The sequence below is a fragment of the Periophthalmus magnuspinnatus genome, chromosome 6, assembly GCF_009829125.3.
Source record: "Periophthalmus magnuspinnatus isolate fPerMag1 chromosome 6, fPerMag1.2.pri, whole genome shotgun sequence".
Lineage (NCBI taxonomy): Eukaryota > Metazoa > Chordata > Actinopteri > Gobiiformes > Gobiidae > Periophthalmus > Periophthalmus magnuspinnatus.
In genome coordinates this window covers 21,145,820-21,165,030 of record NC_047131.1, presented here as the reverse complement: position 1 = coordinate 21,165,030, position 19,211 = coordinate 21,145,820, and the positions used below count along the sequence as shown (strand labels likewise).

Here is a 19,211-nt window from a genome sequence, read left to right as displayed (position 1 = left end):
GTTGTGTATGATGTTATCTGAAATCCAGCAGTAGCAACAGGGTAACAGCAAGAGTTAGTGATTACCATGGTGAGTGCTCTTTATAAATCCTATCCATCTAATGTGAAGGGTCTGTTCTCTTCAAGGGGTCCTTAGAGAAGTCACAACCCACTTCATTGTCGATGCTCGGGCTCTGAACAAGATCGGGGGAAACCATGTAAAAGTCCATATTATGAATCCTTCTGGAGCTAACACTGAGGCCTACATCACTGACAAAGGAGATGGCACATACCGAGTGGAGTACACAGCATTTGAGGATGGTAAGATCATGCAACATGTAGGTTTTTAACTTTTTAACATATAGCCTTCTTCGGGTCTTTACCGGTTAGGCCCTTTTGTAGACTACCTTTTCAGCCTGAATTAGAAACTATATTTGGCCTGGTTTAAATATAGCTTGTCATGCTATAATAAGTGTCAGTTAAGTCTGTGCAATTAATCAAATTGTAACTGAATCAACATGCTGTCATTTCAAATAATAATTTTGGGGCATTTTTAATTAGAGCGGTTATCAGCCAATTCTCTTGTCAATAAAGTCATGTAGCTTGGAGCTGAGTTCAGGCTTTGGAGGAAAAAAATTAACAATCGCTTGCAGTTAAATAGCAGTGATTAAAAGTTTGTCTTGCTTATGTTCATTAAATTAAGACTGAAAAAAAGTCAAATTGAAAATCGTGATGATCAATAGAAGGAAAACCATACATTTTTTACCATGTCCAGCAGTGCAGTCAGTAGTTGTGTCTTATAATAGCAACTATATTTATTGTAGCGATGTTCAGTTTAGCTGTTAAACAAAGCCAAATATCTCAAGGTGTGAAAAGTTTCTAACATTGACATTTCCAAAGAAGTTAGTTCACAATATACTTTGACTTAAGGCATACAAAAAGTACAACATATTGCCTCCATACTGTGATTTGTCGTCTGAATCAGAGCATATAGACAGAGCAGTGTTAACAGGTGTTTGAGTTGTGCACCATCTGGGACTAAAACAGGAAAGAGGGAAAAGAAAGAGTGAGGGAGAGGGGTATAAATACGGTATGATGCAGTGGAGCAATGATGTGAGGGCCAGAGAGCAGGGATAGTGGCATACATGCAGACAGACTTGGTTTTATAAATAGTCGAAGCTGGAACGTGGCTCTTAACCAGGTATGTGTACGAACGGTTGCCTGCACACAGCAATATAGCACCACAATGGCAGGAGTTATTAATAGACAACTATCGCACAAAGCAAAGAGATCAGAGCACACTGCGCCTCGTGGCAGACACGCTTTAATGTGGCACCAGTGAAGTTATGAATCTGCTATATAGGCTTGTAGAGGGGGCTTTGTCAGATAATGCTATAACATAATATTGAAAAAAGAGAGCAGATGTAAAGCCTTGTAGGTTCAACAAACTGCGCCTGTTCTTGTCTATCCTTCAACAGATGCTTATCTCCCAAAAAGGGAATTTGTCCAGCCTCTGCAATTACAACCAAATGCCAACAGTGCTATGTAAAGATATAGGCTGTAAAACTATGTCTGTCCACAGGGATGCATCTCATTGAGGTGTTGTACGATGACGCGCCTGTTCCCAAGAGTCCTTTCAGAGTGTCAGTGGTGGAGGGGTGTGATCCCACTCGGGTACGCGCCTACGGACCAGGTCTGGAGGGAGGAATTACTAACAAGCCCAACTGCTTTACTGTGGAGACAAGGTATGTATCAACCAGGGAGAGAGCGAAATTTATACAGAAACTAACTTATATGGAAATATACATATTTTTAAAAATCACAGAATAATTTTTTTATTGCAGTGTTACATATTAGCAGGTAAAAAAGAAAACACTTAAATCTGTTAAAGGTATGCAGGCTATGTAACTTTTGAAATTGATACAATTGCATTGCCTACAATATTTCACAGTATAGAATTAAACTAACATCCTTGGAGACAGTTACAGCCTAATTTACAGGTCAGATCTGTGGAGAGGCTATCCCACACACGTTGAGAATGCGTGTTTGCATGCAATGTATTTTTGAGCAGTGAAAGCATTGAATACAGGGTAAATACAAATGTCATACTGTGGAACATTCCAGACAAAAGCAATAACATCTCTAGGGAGACAAACCAGTAGTGGTTCCCCATCGCAAAAAGTTACAGATGTATCTTTAATGTACTTTGAAAAAACAACTGTAAAATATTTCAGCCAAATAATTGTGGGACAGCTTGGTAATTTTGCTGCATTAATTTGTGTTGCAGTTTATTTATTTATTTTTTTCTGTATTTATCACAAAATACAAGATAATTTAAAGCATAATGGTTAGGTAGTATATATTAATTGCATTAAAATGTTTTACAGGGGTGCTGGTACAGGTGGTCTTGGTCTCACCATTGAGGGCGCTTCTGAAGCTAAAATATCCTGCAAAGACAACAAAGATGGCAGCTGCAGTGTGGAGTACGTCCCATTCACTCCTGGAGACTACGATGTCAACATTAACTATGGAGGTCACCCCATTCCTGGCAGCCCTTTCCGTGTCCCGGTGAAAGACCCTGTGGACCCCACCAAAGTCAAATGCTCTGGTCCAGGACTCGGATCTGGAGTGAGGGCTCATGTCCCCCAAACATTTACGGTTGACTGTACTAAAGCAGGACAGGCACCGCTGGATGTCAAACTCTATGGTCCAACAGGTGAGCAGATTATCCAAAACATATTGTAATAACTAATAACAATTTTCTATATGAAAGTAATGAAAGTAATTAGCCATATCTTATTTATCTGGCATAATTAACTAAGAACTAGTAAAATATAAGTTAAATTTAATGCATGATGAGGTTCTAATGACTAGGCCAAAGACAACGGCAGATTTGGAATGGATTTTGAACAAAACTAAAAATGTGTTCAGTCTTATTTCAAAGCTGTAAAAACAAAATCAAATGATATATTGTATTGATATATATATATTTTGTAGGTACTATGGAGCCCGTTGGTGTGAAGAATAATGGTGATGGGACACACACTGTCCATTACACTCCAGCTCAGGATGGCCCATACACTGTATCAGTAAAATATGCAGACCAGGAAGTCCCGCACAGGTACAACAAACCTTAAAATGCTTCAAACTATTTTGAATTGAAGTTTTGCTCTCTCTGTAAGGAAACAGTAGCTCTATTTCAGTCTGCTTGTCAGTCTTTTGAAGGCTTTGTAATGTAACTGCATTTTTACCCTTCATCTTCTTCAGTCCATTCAAGGTGATGTCTCAGCCCGGGCACGATGCCAGTAAGGTTCGCGCCAGTGGTCCTGGTCTAGACACAAAAGGTGTGGCGGCCAGCCTGCCTGTTGAGTTCACCATTGATGCCCGTGATGCTGGAGAGGGACTGCTTACAGTGCAGATTTTGGTAAGAGCTACACTTTGCACCTCCTCTGTGCATTTGAGTTATACTGTATGTCAGCAGCTTTTAAAACTCATCATTTTTCATTGGCAGGATCCTGAAGGAAAGCCAAAAAATGCCACTATCCAGGACAACAGGGATGGCACCTACACAGTGTCATATGTACCTGACTCCACAGGACCATACACAATCACCATTAAATATGGAGGAGATGAGATCCCCTACTCTCCATATCGCATCCAGTCTCTTCCCACAGGGGATGCCAGCAAGTGTCGGCTTACTGGTGAGAAAGCATGAGGATGCATAATAATTATCATAAATAAAAATGATCAATTCTGCTCAAGTATATCCATATTAATATTTAAACACTCTCTTACTCTCTAGTGTCCATTGGAGGGCACGGCATGTGTAAGTTGCTTTTATTTTTCAAACTAAAAAATCTATATATATATGTATATTTATGAAGATGGCTAACTTTCTTTCTTTTACCAGCGAGTCTTCAGAAACTGCAAACCTCAGAGGACACAGTCATCACTGTCGATGCAAAGGCTGCTGGGAAAGGCAAGGTGACCTGTAAGGTGCAGACCCCACAGGGAATGGAACTGGACATGGATGTGGTGGAGAATCACGATGGTACCTTTGACATTTACTATACCGCCCCTGAACCTGGGAAATATGTTATTACCATCCGCTTCGGGGGGCAGAACATCCCCAAGAGCCCCTTCCATGTGGTTGTGAGTAAACTGCTAAATGCTACCACAGTTTCTGCTCTAGCAGGTGTGTAACTGTCTCTGACATTCAGTTAAACTAAAACTGGATTTGCTGTTTTCAGGCCACAAATGAGCCTGTCGCACCCCGTGATACTGTGGACCCTCTTTTCCGTCCTGTTAATTTCCTGGTCCCCTTCACGCCCCTTCAAGGAGAAATCACAGGTCTGTTCGCTCACTCGAGGACACTCAAACTGTGCACCAGGCACCCACTGCACATTTCTATTTAGGTTACTGACCAAAGCATTGTCAATTGCAGGTGAAGTGCGTATGCCTTCAGGCAAAACCGCCCGCCCGCATATCACTGACAATAAGGATGGCACCATTACCATCAAGTATCAGCCCACAGAGAGGGGTCTGCATGAGATGGACATTAAATATGATGGCAACCACATTCCAGGTAACTAACGTGGTACCGTGCGGAGAGAATCAAATAATATCCAGTATATAAAAGTGTCTTTATACATTATGGCCAATGTAAAAAAGTAATACTTTTCTATGAATACAATTTGCAGGAAGCCCTTTGCAGTTCTTTGTAGATGCGGTAAACAGTGGAGTGGTAACTGCGTACGGCCCAGGGCTGAGTTATGGCATGGTCAACAAACCGGCTACGTTTACTGTGGTCACCAAAAATGCAGGAGAAGGTAAGATTCACACATTCATTTACTCTGAAATTATTAAGAGTTGTCACTGACCCCCAACTTTCTTATGGGCTTATTTGTCTTAGGTGGCTTATCTCTGGCTGTGGAGGGTCCTTCCAAAGCAGAAATCACCTGTAAGGACAACAAAGATGGCACTTGCACAGTGTCCTACCTGCCCACTGCCCCGGGAGACTACAACATCATTGTTAAGTTTGACAACAAGCACATTCCTGGCAGCCCCTTCACTGCCAAGATAACTGGTGAGAAATCAACTACTTAACATATAGATTGGTTCAGCGTCCCTTATCCTTAAATGTAATGTTATTTACAGTTGATATATACACTCAAATATTGCTTTTTTCTGTCAAGGGGACGACTCCATTACTAGGACATCCCAGCTGAACGTGGGCACATCAGCGGATGTGTCGCTGAAGATAGCAGAGACCGATATTAGCTCTCTCACTGCCAGTATCAGAGCACCATCAGGAAATGAGGAGCCCTGCCTGCTCAAAAGGCTGCCCAACAGACACCTGGGTATGACACAACACAAAGAGAAACACTTTTCAAAGTAGGACATAGATAATATGCAAACGAATGCATGTGTATAGTAAAAGGTGGAAATTAGTTTTCTGTTTTAATCAGTGGCCAAGTAAATTGAGTGAATTGATAGTGCACTATGTAACTTCTGGTGGAGGGTCTGCCAGCTGCTAAAAATAGATAATTTTAATGCCATATTCTGAAATATTCTAGAGCCGTGTACCAATTCGCCAAATGCGCCGTTTGAAGTATCCTTAAATGCACCGCTGCACATCTATTGTGAATAAATTGTGAATTTACAATATCTTTGTCATTACCTTTTCTTACAGGTATCTCCTTTACCCCGAAGGAGGTTGGAGAACATGAAGTGAGCGTGAGGAAGAGTGGATTGCATGTCGCCAACAGTCCTTTCAAAATTATGGTCGGCCAATCAGAGATCGGAGAGGCCAGCAGAGTCAAGGCATTTGGCAAAGGATTGGTGGAGGCACACACTTTTGAAATGGCTGAGTTCTTTGTTGATACAAGAAACGCAGGTTTGATATCCATGTATAATTTATTTTCATGGCTCCGACTGGTGTACAAAAAGACTAAATAAATGTGTAAATTTGTTGATTTTCTCTCCTTGTTTAGGTTATGGCGGTCTAGCCTTGTCCATTGAAGGTCCGAGCAAAGTAGATATCAACTGTGAAGATGTAGAAGACGGGACATGCAGAGTTACCTACTGCCCAACTGAACCTGGAAACTACACGGTTAACATTAAATTTGCAGAGAAGCACATCCCAGGTTTGAAGTTATTTTTATGCTAATATATTTTTTTTTTTTTCAAATGTCCTTGTCGCTTGAATACCTGCATTTGATTTACTGTAATTGGTTTATTTCAATGTAGGCAGTCCATTCACAGTGAAGGTGACCGGTGAAGGAAGGATCAAAGAGAGTATTACTAGAAAGAGGCAAGCGTCCTCCATAGCTTCTGTGGGCAGCACATGTGGGCTTAACCTCAAGATCCCAGGTGAACTGAGAAGCCAAGACCCAATCATATAATTCAATAAAGTCATCCCATGCTGGCTGTATGAATTACAGATGAATCTCCTTTTGAATTGTAGGAAACTGGTTCCAGATGGTGTCCGCTCAAGAGAGACTTACAAGAACTTTTACAAGAAGTAGCCACACTTACACACGAACCGAGCGCACAGAAATCAGCAAGACCCGCGGGGGGGAGACCAAGAGGGAGGTCCGGGTGGAGGAGAGCACCCAGGTGGGGGGAGGAGGCAGCCCCTTTAGAGACGTCTTTGGAGATTTCCTGGGCAGAGAGAGTCTCAGCAGTTTTGCAGGGATCACAGCTAGACCAGAAGGTAATGGACCTTATGTATTTGGGTTTTTTTTACAATAAGCTTTTAATGTGCAATTATTCAGGGATTGATTAGTTTAGTCAACAAAAATCACCTTTGTCTTTATAAAATGTGGATGAAAGTTGCACTAATTGCATTTCTATTGTCAAGTCACATAAAATTTAATGATGCCATCTCATCTAGCATTTTCCAATATAATTGCTATTTAGTGGTTTGAAGCCTAATTTAAAATGAGAACAGACTTTCAACAAGACACAATAAAGGAACAAAGGATGCGTTTAGTAGTGAATCTAAGATAAGGGGAATCTGGGGATCAGTATAAAGAGCATTTACTCCAGAACTGAAGATATTAAAGGAGACATAAGGCACTAAATCAACTTTTATGAGCGTTTAACTATGTTAGAACAGTGTTCTCTCATTATCTTTCTCAAAATTTGTATTGATTTGATTGATTCATGTACATATGAGTTATTCTCCTGCATTCAAAGAGTGCTCTGAAGGTTTCCTGTTTTCACCTATTCGCCCACATCTCTGTTGTGATTCTAAGATGTAGGATTTTAAAATGTCACTTAACCACTTTTCAAAAATAAAAACATGTAAATGACATTCTGCTGCTGGCTTTGGTAAAATGCCACTATGAAGAGTCGGGGCCTATCAGTTCTGTAGTTTTGAACAGGGCATTTCTATTATTAAGCCATTTTAGTTTACAGAGAGAAAAATGTAAAATGTGAAATAGTGTCGGTCCTTGAGGATGGTTAAGCAAATGACTTTTGTTTCACTCCTGCAGTTGAAAGTGGCTCACAAGCAATGACCGCACAAGTGACGAGCCCCAGTGGCAAAACAGCTGATGCCGATATTGTGGACGGAGGAAGCAGCACCTACAGTGTTCGCTTTATCCCACAAGAAATGGGCCCCCACACTGTCAATGTCAAATACAGGGGTCAGCACGTTCCTGGGAGTCCCTTCCAATTCACAGTGGGGCCAATGGGTGAAGGAGGAGCACATAAGGTCAGAGCTGGAGGTCCTGGTTTGGAAAGAGGTGTAGCTGGAGCACCCTGTAAGTTTATACCTGATCATTGAGTATTTTTGTGTTGTTTTTTTTACGACCACTGATACATTAATTTGCTTTTCCTGCATCAGCTGAATTCAGTATTTGGACCCGAGAGGCTGGTGCTGGTGGACTGTCCATTGCCGTAGAGGGGCCGAGTAAAGCTGAAATCTCTTTTGAAGACAGAAAGGATGGTTCATGTGGAGTGTCTTACATAGTGAAGGAACCAGGTATGATCATTTAACATAGTAACACTTGTTGCACGATGTGATTATGTGATTTTTCTGGTCACCATGAAGAAAGCAATAACAATAAAGCAATAACATTTCTATGGAAACAAGCAATTGTCAGATGCTCCACCATACTATAAAGAATTATAAGCAAAACTTAACCCAGATGCCTGCCTTGTAATAAGTAAACATATTTGTGTGTGTTTAGTTTAGTTTATTGAGCAGGATCATATTATACGCACAAGTAAAAATACAGCAAACACAACAACATTCAAATTATTGTTCTAACATGCTCAACGGGAGTAGAAAGTGGAGAACGGGAGTAGAAAGTGGAGAAATCTGACCTGATTTAATCCCCTCCCCTAGTCCTTGTGTCTCAGTGCAATCTAACAAACCTGTTGGGCAACCAGCTCAAACTTTGACAGCACTATTTCTCAAACCAAATAAATGTTTATGCCTTATAGTGGAAACTTTTCTTTGTGTTTATCAGACTTGTGTTTGGATAAATGTGCGGGAATGGGTTTCTGGGTTTATCTGATGTTAAAATAAATAACCTTTGCTTTTTCTCAGGCGACTACGAGGTGTCTATCAAGTTCAACAACGAACACATCCCTGACAGTCCATTCATAGTACCCATCGCTACACTGTCTGACGAGGCCCGCAGGCTAACTGTCACCAGCATTCAGGTAAAAAATGGGCCCAAATCCACTCGTAAACATGATAAAAAATAGGTCAGGATGGATATGAAGTTGTTATTACTAATCTAAAAGCCCTTTGCCCTTGACATATGATTGAATGGCAGTATTAGAGCTTCATCCAGTCGCTGTAATTCTGAGATTGCTGGCTAGTGATGACTGCCTGGATTAAGTGTCCCTTGCTAATATGGGCTAACAGAAGCTGTGTCATGTGTGGGTACAGAGTGTGATAGTGAAAGAATCAGCAGCAAAAATCAGTCAGGAAATACGAAAAAAGTTTTTTTATTTCTTTATTCATGAAAAACTATTTGAAATCGGCACACATGACAGCTCACTGTATGGTCCTTTCACTTTTTGAAATAGCTTGTTTTATTTGCTCCATTACAACTGCCAGCATTTGTGAAAGCATGTATTTTTAGTCATCTGAACTGCCACTTCACAATGTTTCTCTCGCTCAACATGCCAGGTGAAGTGTGATATCAGACCAGTGTTCAAATGTCACAATGCCTCTTATATGGCTCACGGGGACTAAAACACTAAACGCCTCGCTGTGAACTTTAACCTTTTCAGCCTCTCACACCTAAATGCACCATCTATTCTTGCTCAGGCATGATGATGATGAGTCACAGCGTTGTCCCTGGAGATACCACTACTCATACACACAACAAGCACTGTAGAGTTTTGTAATTGTAGTATCAATAGGCCATAAGAGAAATATAAAATGTGATGTTGACAAGTGACAGTCAGGTGACATGCTCGCGCCCGCACTCAAATTTTGTTGGTCTTGGTAAACCAAAATAAAATTAGGGAAAATTTTGTTTGCGTAATTGATGGATTAAGATTAATTGTAGTTTACGTTAGAACTTTTATATCATAATTTAGATTTGATTATGATTCGCATTTGAATACTGTATATTTTATACAGTATTTAAGAGGCAACTGAAGCTATTTGATGTTTCTACACTTTTACTCTTCATTCTGATTGGTTATACGCACATGGTGGAGTGAACAATAGGAGGAATAGGTCGTGGAGAGTGTCTGTTTTTGATCATAGAGCTGCACTAAACAAGAAGTCAGAGAATCTCAGTATGGCAATTTTACCAAAACAGCATCATCACAGGGATAAGATCACTACTCAATTTTGATCACCATATTACCCAGACCTAGTTTTATCTTTTACATCTCACTTTCAGATTAGCCTTAAATTGACTGGTCAATTCAGAGCCTTATGTGTGTGTCACAAGAGATTAAACTTTACTACCCTGATTAAACGTATCCAAAGCTTACATGGTTATTGCAATATCCAACCATGCTATTGCACCTCACATTTTATTAAATTATTTTCAGACCTACTGCATCCCATTCACGTATTTTGAGCACATTTTGTCTATTTCATTCCAGGATAAAGATTTGAAGGTGAACCAGGAGGCTACATTTATGGTGCAGAGGAACGGAGCGAGGGGTGTGGTAGACGCCAAAGTGCACACCCCCTCTGGCTCTACTGAGGAGTGCTACGTCTCTGACCTTGACAGCGGTATGCGTCAGTTTTATCATAAAAAGTTGCCATAATTATTCTTGTGAGGTAATATGAGGTCACAATTAGGCTAAGTACCAGTTATCCATTTGTGTCTGCAGACAAAAGTGCCATTCGATTTATTCCTCGAGAAAATGGTGTCCATGCTATTGATGTCAAGTTCAACGGGTGTCACATTCCCGGAAGTCCTTTCAATGTACGAGTTGGAGATCTAGGACTCATTGGAGATCCGGGCATGGTCACTGCACATGGGCCTGGCCTGCTGGGAGGAACAACAGGTACCAAAAACACAAATTGCTCCTAAGTTATTTAAGTGATTTCAAACTCCATTTTTTGGTGGTCTTTTGTACTTGTAAGTAATGCATTTGGTAAGACTTACTATTGACATTTGAGCCACTGGTTTAGTATTGCTTTCAGTCAGAATTTATCCAAATCTTGGTCACTGCTCTACATATTCAAACATTTGATGATGTTTTTCAATTTTCTTTAGGTGTTCCTTTGGAGTTTGTGGTCAATACTTGTAATGCTGGCTCAGGAACCCTCTCAGTCAACATCGACGGTCCCTCTAAGGTCAAAATGGACTGTCGCGAGTGTCCGGAAGGCTACAAGATCACATACACACCAATGGCTCCAGGCAACTATCTCATCACTATTAAATATGGTGGACCGCAGCACATCGTTGGCAGCCCGTTCAAGGCTAAAATAACAGGTTTGTTACACAGTCATTCTCCCATCTGATCCTTGGATGTAGATGACAAGTCTTCATTATGAAACAAATGGCTCCGTGAAAAAATTTGTGTGGATGTCAGATAAATGTTATGTCATCTCTTTTCAAACTGCTCACTGCAGGTATTACATAAAAGGGTACATTACAAGCTTAAACAAGTGAAATATTCCTGTCAATACTTGGCACTCACTATCTCCAAAACATTAAAATTTTAGCTCCCATGAGCCCCAGATGTATACTTATTTAAGCTCAAGGAATAGCTCATGTCAAAAACCTCCACTTAGAAAGCACTTTTGTTCCATTGATGCCTTTGTCAATACTTGCCATTATGTAATGTCTTGGAAAGGCTATAATGATATAACATTAAATATATCCTCTTTTGCTTTAGGTGTCAGATTGTCAGGGGGTCACAGCCTCCATGAAACCTCCTCTGTTTTGGTGGAAACAGTCACTAAATCCTCCAAAGTGGGCGGGACCTTCAGCTCCTCTTCCTCCACTTCCACATCGGCCAAATTGGCGTCTGATGCCAGCAAGGTGCTGTGCCGTGGAACAGGCCTGTCCAAGGCTGTCGTGGGGCAGAAAAACAATTTTACAGTTGACTGCAGCAAAGCAGGTGAGATGACAACCTGGTTGGTTCTAATGTGAATTTTCTTACTTGGCTTCCAAGATGTTTAAAAAATCCAGCCAATGCTCATAAACCGTAATAGTTTATGTACCACTTCCAAGTCGGGATAGCACAAATAACTTTGAGGTGGAGGATTTGCTTTGGTGACTGCCAACAGAGTGAACAATGAAAAAATGTAAATTTCCACATTTTGTATTAATGTTGTGCTGCTCTTTAGCATTTAAATTTGTTTAATTTGAATTAGTATACAATGCACTGCTGTGTATGGCTTTGTTTGTCAGGGGTTCATAAGAGCTTTTATTGTTCCAAATATTCGTTTTACTACATTTTTGGGAGAGCAACTGGCCGCTGAAAGTGAAATTTATTACTGCGGTAAAGAAAAATCATAAACATAAAAGTTAGTGTCTGTAAATTACAACCATCTGAAAGACTTTAAAATGCTCTTGAGCTAAATTATAGAATTAAAGGAGGATTCTCTGTAGCTTTGTCATTACCTGCAGTAATTGAATCCATTATTAACATAGAAGTATCGATCAGTGCAGCTTTAAAACCCGCTCCGTAAAGACCTGTTGTGAACCTTATTGATCTCATTTCCCCTATCTCTCTCCCAGGTACCAACATGCTGATGGTGGGGGTGCACGGACCTCATGCCCCCTGTGAGGAGGTGTATGTAAAGCACATGGGCAACAAGCTCTATAATGTCACATACGCTGTCAAGGACAAGGGCAGCTACACTGTTATTGTCAAGTGGGGCGACGACAACGTCCCCGGGAGCCCTTTCAAAGTGGCCGTACCTTAAAATAAACTGCACCAATTAGACCCCATACCAGAATACCAGACACCAATGACAGCGCCACTTCTGTCTGTCCTTTTGCACGCTTCAGTGAAAACCTTACCAGTCACCTATCACCGTCGCTCCTCCTGTCACTCCAAATCAAAATGCACTAAGGACATTTGCCAACTCCATGTCAAAATAATTGGTGCCAAAGTTTTGTATTGTCTTCTGATGTGCACCCTAAATGTTTTGTGTGTAGAGTGATTTTTTGCTCTCTTCATGAAATTCCCCTAATTTTTTTTTTCATTGCTGATTTATGTGAAGATGTGTGTGAGTAATTTGCTGTATTCAGGTGTGTTATAGTATGCTTTTGTATGATTTCAGAATGAGAAAGTGATTTTTTGTTATATTAACCTATTTTTTGCAGACCTAATAAAGATCCATTGCTACCAAATGCATTTCGTGAATGCTGCTCTCTTGAGTTATATACCACAATTGCTGATAAAGCTTATCTTTTGGAGCAAAGTTTCTCTCTTCCTGCTTCCATATATTTACTCCAAGCATTTGTTTAACATTACCTCTGGGGGAGTCCAGAGCATACCGTTAGTATTTGTCCAGATGCACTCACAAGATGGCAGCATACTCAAGCTCTCATCTAGATCTACATCTCAAACAAACGATGAAACCCTCAGAAGATTAACTACTGCGCCTTCAACACGAGGGAGCCCCGTGGAGCTTGAACCGGAGGCATAGGGTTTTTCCACTGTGTGCGTAATTAATCGCGTTGGATCAGAGAGACGCAGCACATGTGGTTGATGTTGAAGCCAGAGTGAAGCCAGGGAGTAGAAAGGTGGGTGCAACATGGTCTCCCAAGGGTGCTGTGTGGTTCACGCGCTGGAGGCCTTGCTGCGTCTATGAGTCAACCCACCAACCGCCACCCGCCTCCGCTGACACACTGCACCGTCACCAGTTAGTGGAGGGAGTGAAGACTATAATTAGGTGCTAATTTTCCTCTTCTGTGTCATGGTGCTGAGGGGCCATGGCGAGGCAGGAACACGGCTTTGGAGCGGGTAGTTTTTTTTTTTTTTGATGAGCAGTGGTGTTAAGTCGATTCGTCTGAACCATCTGGTCAAGTGGCTTGCGCTGCCTGCTGTTATGGCCTGGTGGTGCTGACGCGAGGGACCGGTTATTTGGGACCTGGGCAGGACCCACCCACGTCAGTATGTCCACCTTGTCCTGCTCCCGCGGACCAGAACAGAGCGTCTGTCCACCACAACATGTTTATCTCCACTGGTTGCCAAGAATCTTAAAAAGAAAAAAAAAAAAAAGTGAGAGAGATATAGCGTCTCAGTACCATAGACAGCGGCATTATTATACAGGGGAGAGAGTGAGATATGAGAGAGGGCATAGAGAGTGTGGGAGTAAAGAGGGAGAAAGATTAGAGGAAGAGAATGGATTTAAAATAATCCAGATGGAAGAATAGGAGACAGGCACAGCACACAGAAACACACTGAAACAAAAATAGACAAGGGAACAGTTTAAACCAAGAGTGTCAAACCCAATTTTACCGCCTGCTGCACAGATGAGGCTCATATCAAGGATAACAGTAATTGACATGTTTCTCGAGAAAGAATGGTTTAGATTAAGTGTTTTATTGCAGAACACATAGACTGTCATTGAAAAACAAAGACTACCCTATTATGTTTTGTTGGTATACTATAATAACGAACAATAATATAGCATTGCCAAAGTTACCCAATTAAAGAAGAAGACAAACTTTGAAAACATCTCCAAGTATTGATTCGTAAATACTTGGCTTTATTAATACAAATTAAATCCAGCCACAGTCTGACATATGTTATTGTTATATTGCTTTAGGTGGTGGAGAAATTTTGACTATGGTATGCCACGCTGGGGTTTTCTAATATAAAACACTGCACTGACAAAACACTGTTCATTCTCATTTTCTAGAGACAAGTTAGAATCACCAAAATATCTTTCACACCAGTGTCTTTACAAACCCGTTTATACATTGTCAAAAAATTAAAAAATAACAAAAAGCTATATTAAGTGCCAAGGTGTGCAGTTTGACACGTATATTTTAAATGCTAATAGCTCACATGACACATGACAGCATTAGACATATTACTGGAGTGTATCGTTTAACCTTCAAAGCAATCACATGTGGTAGAAATGAGTAATGAGTTATTAAGTATTTTCTGGGAGGGATCAATCTGAAGGTGGGGGGGATGTTTCGGTCTTTCTCATCCATATCTCCACACACCCTTTTTTGGCACTTAGAGAAAAAAAAAAATTCTGGATTACGTTAACAGTCAAATTGCGCAGAGAAGTCAGGCCCCCAAAAGCTTTTGAAGTTCTCAGGGCAAAATTCTCATTTCGTGGCTTGATAATGCTGACTTCTGCTCTCCTCCCCCTCTCTCTCCTCATCCCCTAGTTTAATTTTTGCCCGCTTTCTTTACACTCTGATCAATCTAAGCCTCTGTGGATCCAGTGGTTTATTTCTCCACTCTGTTCTTTTGTCACCACAAGCCCCTTTCCCTCACGCTTCCTGCCTCCACCTCTGACCTTTACTTAGCAGCCCCCTGAAGATGCTCTCAAGAGTAGCTCCCGGAAGCATGGGAAAATAAATGAAAAGAAAAAAGATCTGTATGGCTGAGTAAACAGACAAACAAACTGCTAAATGAGTATTTGGCTCCACTGCCAGATTAATGAATGGACATGTACAGAGAGGATGAGAGAGGAATTCAGCCATTGAGTTCCTATCCGAGCCCTAGGCCTCCATATGTAATTGCTTCATGCATAGTTGATCCGTTGCATAATCAAGCATATACATTTGGTTTTGGCTGTGTCTGTGTTTAACTCTGGACTAGAGGCATTTAGATTCTTTGAAAAGATTAATCTTATGATATAAAATCCATGCCAGAGCACTGATCTCCTCCCTTTAAAATGGCTATATATATTTGACTAGTGAAGGTATGCAGTGCTGTGGGTGAATCAAGACCATGTAGTGTTTTATTCATATAGAAACCAGATCAAATATTCATATCACAGTGTTGTTGCCAGTCTCTCCTCGGTGTCTGTGGTTCTCATGTACACAAGCCCTGATTAAGAATCAGTCGGACAGCGGACACAAATGAGTTCCCATTGCGAAGCAGTGCAAACAACAATGCAAATGGATGGAAGGTGCTCCCACTGGGCGTCAGCAGATTGTGTTCATGCAGCATGCAAATGCTCGAAGCATGAAGCCGGTCCAACCCCAGCCCAGCACAGGCTCAGCCACTGCACTACAGAGGGGGATTTCTGTTGATGGAGGTTTCAGACGAGAGATGCATGCCAAAGACCACCCCAAGATTTCACAGAGGCGCCAAAGAGCAAGCCCACAGTGCCTTCCCCACAGACGCACACAGACACGCACAGACACGCACACACAAACACACACAGACATATACCAACACACACAGACACACACAGAGGTAGAGGTGACCAGTCACTCATGGTAATGGGCACACGCCCAAACTGCATCACACATGAAAAGGAACAGCATGATGCCAAATGCTTTGGCTGCATGAGGTGAGCGCGGAGCAGAAGACTTCTTTAGCAGAAAGGTGTGCTCACACTTTCATGGAGCAACAGGAGCATGTCGGGGGCTCAGTCCACACGTGTCCAACTCTAATTGGAGCGCATCCCTGCGTCCTGTCCCAGTGCACTGTGGTGCAGGGAAGACGCTGCGCTAATGGACAGGCCTCCTATGGAGTGTGTGTCCTTGATGTTCTGAGCTGACGGTGTCACATGCTGAGGGGAGACTGCAGATTAAAGGCAAATCACAAGATTTGTTTGTCCTCTCGGAGCGGACGGGATATTGAAGGGGAGAGAGGCTGTGATGGAGTGGGTCTGCTGGGCCGACAGACCAGTGTTAGTGTGACTGATGTGTTCTGGGTGATCGGGCTGCAGCGGGTCACCGACACCTGCACCACCAACATAAGCCAGGCCAAGAAACACTGGGCATACTGATGCTGCTGGTTTCGATCAATGTCCAAATGGCCAGATGCCCAGCCAAAGAGCGCAGTGTGGCACCATCTCAGTGAAGATTTAAGAGAAGATAACGACGCTGTAATTACCTGTGTTGAATTGGAACCACAGATGCTCAATGAGCTATAAACAAGGTTACCCAGGCCCCTTGGGTAATTGTTTCAGAAGTGTCCAACAGCCTGGTCTGAGGCTGGGGAAATTGGAAAGGGTCGTATTCAGTAATTTCTCAGCCCACTGAAGCATGTCCTGTGTGGACTGAAACTCAGGCTGATTTGAAATAGTAGCATAACTTTCTTCTCCCTCCCACTGTAAGAGTCAAATCATTGGTCTCAATCAGTTTTTAACCAGGCCATGACATGGCCCTGTGGGTCACTGCTCTGTGTTTCACATCATCTCACTGAATATGCCAGTTCCTTTTACAGCAGATTTATTCAGAGCTCCTGACTGTCCCTGTGCAAAAGCCTTTTTGGATTTGTGCACAGGTGGTTAAATGTTGTACAGCAAAGAAACAGCCTGCCTCAACAGAAATACATCCTTTCCGAACCCCTTACAGATGGGATGCCAAATATTTGCATAATTGCATTCAAAAAACTCAGGCAAATTTACTAATTCACCACAGCATAAGGCCAAGTTAAATAGAGCTTTGGCCTGGGAGCTAACAGAGGGCACATGTTTACAAATACTGGAGCTGGCCCCCTGTTTACTGTTGGCGGACATGATTGCAAACACACATGTGCAGTGGTGTTTTGCATAGTGTCCATCAGAGTGGCTTGATTGAGACGACCCTGCGGATGAAGAGGCTTAGATCGCACCGTGTCACAGATTTTCACAGCCACAGCAGCCTGTCCTGTGCAGTGAATATCTGCTTTTACAGTCATTTCTATCTTTCTTCTTTGTAATCCACACATCTGAGTGAGACACAGTGAGTAAGCTAAAGTTTATTTAAAGTTAATTTATTTTAATGGTTTCTCTTTTCAAGCACATCAGATCAAGAGCGGGATGGCTGCAATAAGAAATGTAAAAAACTGATAAAATACAGTAAGCTACAAACCGTGTATAGACGTTAGATATTTGCATTCAAGCTATCTGTCAGTGTAGCTATGGCAACCTCTTTCTCCAGATTTTGAACCAGAATGTTGGTTAGTGGTTAGTAGCCAATAGCTGGAATATTAATGTATGTATGACGTTACAGTGGGAGAAACATTACATGCACACTTCAGACAAAAAGTGGTCCTGATTTTGCCTTGCTGTGAGAATATGTGGTAACCTAGGTTTGGAACAGTACATCAGTATATTGATATGGGATTGACTGGTGGTTAAAGGAGCTGATAGTGCTGTGGGTTAGCTGGGGTTACAATAGTATTTAAAATTGTTTGTATTTATGCCTTCATTTGCAAGAGAGACCTGTCCAATGTAGCCGCCAACATAACCAACACAGTACAAAAAGTGACAAAATATTACATGTTTTAAAACAGTTGCATCCATCAAGAAAAACAAATATTTTTCAACGACCGCAATTTTCAAGTGACAGAAACGATTTCAATTTAAGATCTTTTTGTAAATCATTCCATTCACCAAGATTGGAGTGAATGAATAATGCAATGTAAAGCGTTTTTGGTGTGTTGAAAGGCATAATGGAAATCCAATGCATTGTAATTATTATAAACAGACATTTTACATTTCTGAACCTATTTTAATACTGTAGCAGCCATATCTTGCACATGCCTATAGTCACGATTAATATTGTGCAGTTTACATTATTTACAATCTGTATTCTCAGAGCCTGTTCATTAACATGTATATTGCATTATCCCGTACGTTCAAGTCACATTAGGCCCATCACTGACTCCATGAAAGCAATTAAGCAGCCGATGTCGAGTGTGTGTGTGTGGAGGTAAAATGGCCGCTCCAAAGAACATCATGTCCGTGGATGTCATTAACGTTTTATAGATACTGGACATCCTATTCCCAGTATATAGTACATACTGTCACTGCTGTCATTACTTATGTGAGGGAGATAAAAGACTATGGTCTGCCCACAGGAATGTTCTGACAAACGTGACAGCTTTGAACACATATGATCATTTTAGAGTCATTAAAATGAAGGAAAGCTCTATCTTATATTTGGTGACAGTATAGATGCATGAGGAAAATTAGGTTGGGATATAGGCAGACATAACATTAAAACAACCCAACAGCTGACGTCAGTGCATAATTTATTAGGAAGCAATGTATGTTCAAAGTTTATCTTTTAAAAGTACACTATGTAACATTTCTGGTGGAGCGTCCGGATGCCTGTGGTTGTCTAAGATGTTATTGCGTTGCTTGGAACTATCCACAGTATGGCATTAAACATTTACCTTGCATCTATTTCACGATGGGCTTTCATTACCTTGCCACCTGAGTGTTTTCATGAGGATAGATAAATAATTCCAGACAACAATAAATGATAACAATGAAATCACCATAGAGACGAGCAGGTAGCGGAACCTCCATCAGAAAAGTTACATAATTAACCTTTAAAATGAAACGGTCAAGGATTTGAATTTCTGTATGATGAACTTTAAAATGTGTTAATGGCCATAGATGCTCCAGTGATACTTGACCTTAATTTTGCAGGTCTCATTGTGATTTTAACCACTACAGACCTATATGTTGATAGGTGTATCTTATACATCTTTTACACAACGACATGACAACACTACGCGGATCATTAGGAACAAAAAAGTTAATGTTTATAGCCTCTACGTGAATGACAGTATCATTATTTCTTCATTATTTGCAGCTATAGTTTACAAACGGATGAAAGCCACCGGGGATTTGATGACAACTTTGAT

General features: G+C 41.2%; 1 protein-coding gene across 3 annotated transcripts in view; it reads left to right on the top strand.

Moving 5' to 3' along the window:
* Positions 1–12,782, top strand: part of LOC117372777 (filamin-C-like) — a 28,552-nt gene extending 15,770 nt beyond the window's left edge. For 2 of the 3 annotated variants that reach the window (XM_033968625.2, XM_033968624.2), the window contains 25 exons: positions 126–299; positions 1,561–1,723; positions 2,366–2,694; positions 2,976–3,099; positions 3,246–3,402; positions 3,490–3,679; positions 3,781–3,804; positions 3,889–4,130; positions 4,229–4,328; positions 4,423–4,563; positions 4,679–4,807; positions 4,891–5,064; positions 5,174–5,338; positions 5,671–5,874; positions 5,972–6,124; positions 6,228–6,350; positions 6,445–6,693; positions 7,478–7,747; positions 7,831–7,968; positions 8,539–8,654; positions 10,065–10,197; positions 10,299–10,475; positions 10,688–10,906; positions 11,313–11,537; positions 12,161–12,782. In XM_033968625.2, coding sequence (XP_033824516.1) covers positions 126–299; positions 1,561–1,723; positions 2,366–2,694; positions 2,976–3,099; positions 3,246–3,402; positions 3,490–3,679; positions 3,781–3,804; positions 3,889–4,130; positions 4,229–4,328; positions 4,423–4,563; positions 4,679–4,807; positions 4,891–5,064; positions 5,174–5,338; positions 5,671–5,874; positions 5,972–6,124; positions 6,228–6,350; positions 6,445–6,693; positions 7,478–7,747; positions 7,831–7,968; positions 8,539–8,654; positions 10,065–10,197; positions 10,299–10,475; positions 10,688–10,906; positions 11,313–11,537; positions 12,161–12,348 — 4,307 coding nt within the window. In that variant the 3' untranslated portion in view covers positions 12,349–12,782. Of the gene's footprint in view, positions 1–125; positions 300–1,560; positions 1,724–2,365; positions 2,695–2,975; positions 3,100–3,245; positions 3,680–3,780; positions 3,805–3,888; positions 4,131–4,228; positions 4,329–4,422; positions 4,564–4,678; positions 4,808–4,890; positions 5,065–5,173; positions 5,339–5,670; positions 5,875–5,971; positions 6,125–6,227; positions 6,351–6,444; positions 6,694–7,477; positions 7,748–7,830; positions 7,969–8,538; positions 8,655–10,064; positions 10,198–10,298; positions 10,476–10,687; positions 10,907–11,312; positions 11,538–12,160 lie in introns of all 3 variants that reach the window. The other variant, XM_033968623.2, reaches the window with a different exon arrangement.
* Positions 12,783–19,211: the final 6,429 nt, after the last annotated feature.